This window comes from Octopus bimaculoides, chromosome 19 (genome assembly GCF_001194135.2).
Source record: "Octopus bimaculoides isolate UCB-OBI-ISO-001 chromosome 19, ASM119413v2, whole genome shotgun sequence".
Classification (NCBI taxonomy): Eukaryota; Metazoa; Mollusca; class Cephalopoda; order Octopoda; family Octopodidae; genus Octopus; species Octopus bimaculoides.
Window position 1 is genome coordinate 6,995,565 of NC_068999.1, and position 3,702 is coordinate 6,999,266.

General features: G+C 37.6%; 1 protein-coding gene across 1 annotated transcript in view; it reads right to left on the reverse strand.

The window, feature by feature from the left end:
* Window positions 1–1,407: 1,407 nt before the first annotated feature.
* The window catches only part of LOC106873086 (leucine-rich repeat-containing protein 34), a 9,918-nt gene continuing 7,623 nt past the window's right edge, over window positions 1,408–3,702 (reverse strand). The window contains exons 5-7 of the mRNA XM_014920306.2: window positions 2,964–3,092; window positions 1,717–1,854; window positions 1,408–1,545 (exon numbers count right to left, since the gene is read on the reverse strand). Coding sequence (XP_014775792.1) covers window positions 1,423–1,545; window positions 1,717–1,854; window positions 2,964–3,092 — 390 coding nt within the window. The 3' untranslated portion in view covers window positions 1,408–1,422. The remainder of the gene's footprint in view (window positions 1,546–1,716; window positions 1,855–2,963; window positions 3,093–3,702) is intronic.

A 3,702-nucleotide genomic window follows, 5' to 3' on the forward strand; every position in this document is an offset into this window, starting at 1 on the left:
TTTTAAATGAGAATATCTGAAATAAAATCGACTGCTCTCACAAGTGAAAATATTAAAAATGAACCAAACTGCTCTCAAAAACTAAGTAAAAAAAAACGGGAAAAATAATCCAGAATCCTTGTCCGGTACTAGATCGATCCCCAAATCTAATCAGTTTATGCTAGTCACGAGGCCAAACATCCCTGAAATTTTCATCCGAATCCAGCTAGCAGTTCTTGAGATATCTTGTCCATAGACAAACAAACAAACACGACTGAAAAACGATACCTCCACCTTCGCTAAAGTGGAGGTAACAATGAAGGTGGGTTGGCGATGGTGCTGGTGGTGGTGGGGAATAATGCAGAGTACGGGGAGAGAGCAGTGTTCTCAGCATGGTGGAAACAAATACAATGTTCTGTTTGAATGCACCCATTTACCGATTTTCTTACTGATGATGTCTGTTGATGAAAGGCGGTGAGCTGGCAGAAACGTTAGCATGCTGGGCGAACTGCTTAGCGGTATTTCGCCTGACTTTACGTTCTGGGTTCAAATTCAGCTGAGGTCGACTTTGACTTTCATCCTGTTGGGGGTCGATAGATTAAGTACCAGTTGTGTACTGGGGTCGATCTAATCAACTGGCCCCTTCCCCAAAAACATTTCGGGCTTTGTGCCCTGAGTAGAAAAGGATATATGTTGATGAAAAAGGTCCACCTGTTTTTCTGCAAGCCCGTTTTTACCAGTCCTTCTTTACAGCAGTGAGACCTGGACCATCCTCAAACAGGACCTCAACAAGCTTGAGGTGTTCCAAATGTGGTCCCTTTGTCAGATACTTGGTGTCTCTGTATGTGACCGAATTTCAGACGACAGCATCTGAGAACAATGCCAGCACCAGAAGACCACTGAAGACCAAATCTGCCAATGCAGGCTACAATAGTTTGGCCACAACTGCAGGATGAGCACCAAAGGACTACCACACCAAATATGGTGGTGGCAGTGACTTGTACATTGGACAGTCCAGTGCAGTGCACCAAAGAAGACATGCTTCTGGTATGGCTTTATGGTCTTTCTTGATGGAGCTGGGGCCATTCCAGGTCAGTGGTCCCAGAAGCTTCATCATGCATAGAGCCGACCAGGTCTACCAGTGCTCTCCATCATTGGTGTTCCTGCAACAGTAGAAGAAGAAGAAGAAGAAGAAGGAGGAGGAGAAGAAGAAGGGAAAAAGACATGGTCAAAACAAACTGAGGAAGACCTGAAGTCGCTGCACCTCAACCTCCAGTATGCTACGGCCAGCATATTAAAATGCCGATGATGTTGGTGATGATGACAATGATGATGATGATGATGATGATGATGGTGATAGTGATGATGATGATGATGATGATGATGATGATGATGATGGTGACAGTGATGATGATGACAATGACAAGGATGATTTAAAACAGATTACCAACTTAGATCCAAATGTGTAAGAATGGTATTATTTCTTAGACTTTCAGAAATTATTGTTGCACCATAATCCTCCATGCCGAGTTGTTGCAGGTGTAATTCAACGAGAACTGGATTCATCTGGTTTGAGTAAAAAAGTAGAAAGATTTATTTACTTTTTTTTTTTATATCACTAACACCTTTCTAGCTAATAATCCTAAATCTATAGACATGCGTATATATATATATATATATATATATATATATATATGTGTGTGTGCGTGTATACTGATAGAGAGTATATTAACCTACCTTTAGGAGATGGCTTATATGCCCAGAAATGATTTCTTCTTCCATATTTTTCAACAAAGGTCTGTTCAGATTAATCCGAAGTAATGTACAGTTTGAGAAACAAAGCACTGTAGCCATTGCTATCATACTGTCAATATTCTGTACAAGACAAAGACAAATTAATGAGAAGAAATTATAAGAAATTTATAATTCATAAGAATATGTTATTTATAATTTATGAATAATCTTTTCTACTCTAGGGACAAGGCCTGAAATTTTGGGGGAGGGGGGAAGGAATAGATTAGATCGACCGCAGCACACAACTGGTACTTAATTTATCAACTCTGAAAAGACGAAAGGCAAAGTCGACCTCAGCGGAATTTGAACTCAGAACGTAAAGATAGATGAAATACCGCCAAGCATTTTGCCCGGCGTGCTAACGTTTCTGGCAGCTTGCAGCCTTATAATTTATGAAAAATGTCTAATGTATAAAAAAAAACTTGGGGTACAATAAATATATATATATATATATATATATACATACATATATATTCATATATACACAAATATATGAGGTGGTGCTGGCTTTGGGTAAAAGAAAATACAGGCAGATCAGCTATTAATTTGATAAAAAAAAAAACCTGTCCATGTGTCTACACCTGCTAAAAATTTCAGATCTCGAATTAAGTAGTGTATTGGAATTGCTGGATCTAAGCCATATGTTAATGGATCTAAGAAATGCAACTTAAGCACAGCAGAAAAATCTCATATTCTTCTTAGATCCTGTAATTCCAACAGACTGCTTAATTCGGGATCTGAAATTTGCTTTCATCCTTTTAGGATCAATGAGATAAGTACCAGTTGAGCACTGGCATTGATGTAATTGGCTTATCCCCTCTCTCACTAAAATTATTGGTTTTGTGCCGAAATTTGAAAATGTTAAAGAAGGTAAACTTGGCAGAATTGTTAGCAGATTGGACAAAATACTCAGAGGCATTTCTTCTGGCTCTTTACATTCTAAGTTCAAATGCCACCAAAGTCACCTTTGTCTTTCATCCTTTCAGGGTTGACAAAATAATGTAATTGACTATCCCTCTCCCATCAAAATTGCTAATGAGTTCAAATGCTGCTGCAGTTGACTTTGCCCTTCATCCTTTCAGGCTTGATAAAATAAATATCAGTTATGCACTGGGGTCAATCTAATTGACTATCCTCACCTCCCATCAAAATTGCTGGCTTTGTGCCAAAAATTAGAAAGAATTATTTACCATATCTGTATGGCCAACATTTAAATCCTTTAAGCCAATATTGAACTGAAGAGCCCGAGCAAACATTAACACGCCGTTTCTTCCAATCTTGTTGCCATTCATGTTTAGTGATTCTAAAGTATTATTTGTCTGAAAGCAAATAGAAAATAATATGTAAATAATTCTATTTTGGAGTAAAGATTGTTTGCCAACATAACATGGCAGTCCTGGTTTAGGACGAATGTTGCTGTAATTTATCCCCAGGAGACATCGTCTCCAGCTGGCTATATGACACGATCTGTGTCCTTATATTTTCGAACAAGGGAATCTAGTACTCAGTCTTTCAGGATGATAATGCACCAATTCACACAGTTAAATTTGTTACTGAATGGCACGAGGAAAATTCTTATCTGGCCACCACAGTCCCCAGATCTCAATATTATTGAACATTTATGGTGCATTTTAGAAAAAACATGTAAGGAATTGATATCCTCCACCATTATCACTACAAGAACTGGAGTCTGTTTTAGCTGAAGAATGGACAAAAATTCCTTTGGAAACAATTCAAACTTTGTATAAGTCTATACCTCATAAAATTCAAGCCATAATTATTGTCAAATGCAACCCTACCCCCATATTAAAATAAGTTTGCTTGAAATTTTAAGGTGTTCCTATTATTTTGTCCAACCCCTGTATATATATGTGTGTGTGTGTGTGTATATATATATATATATATATATATATATATATATATATATAT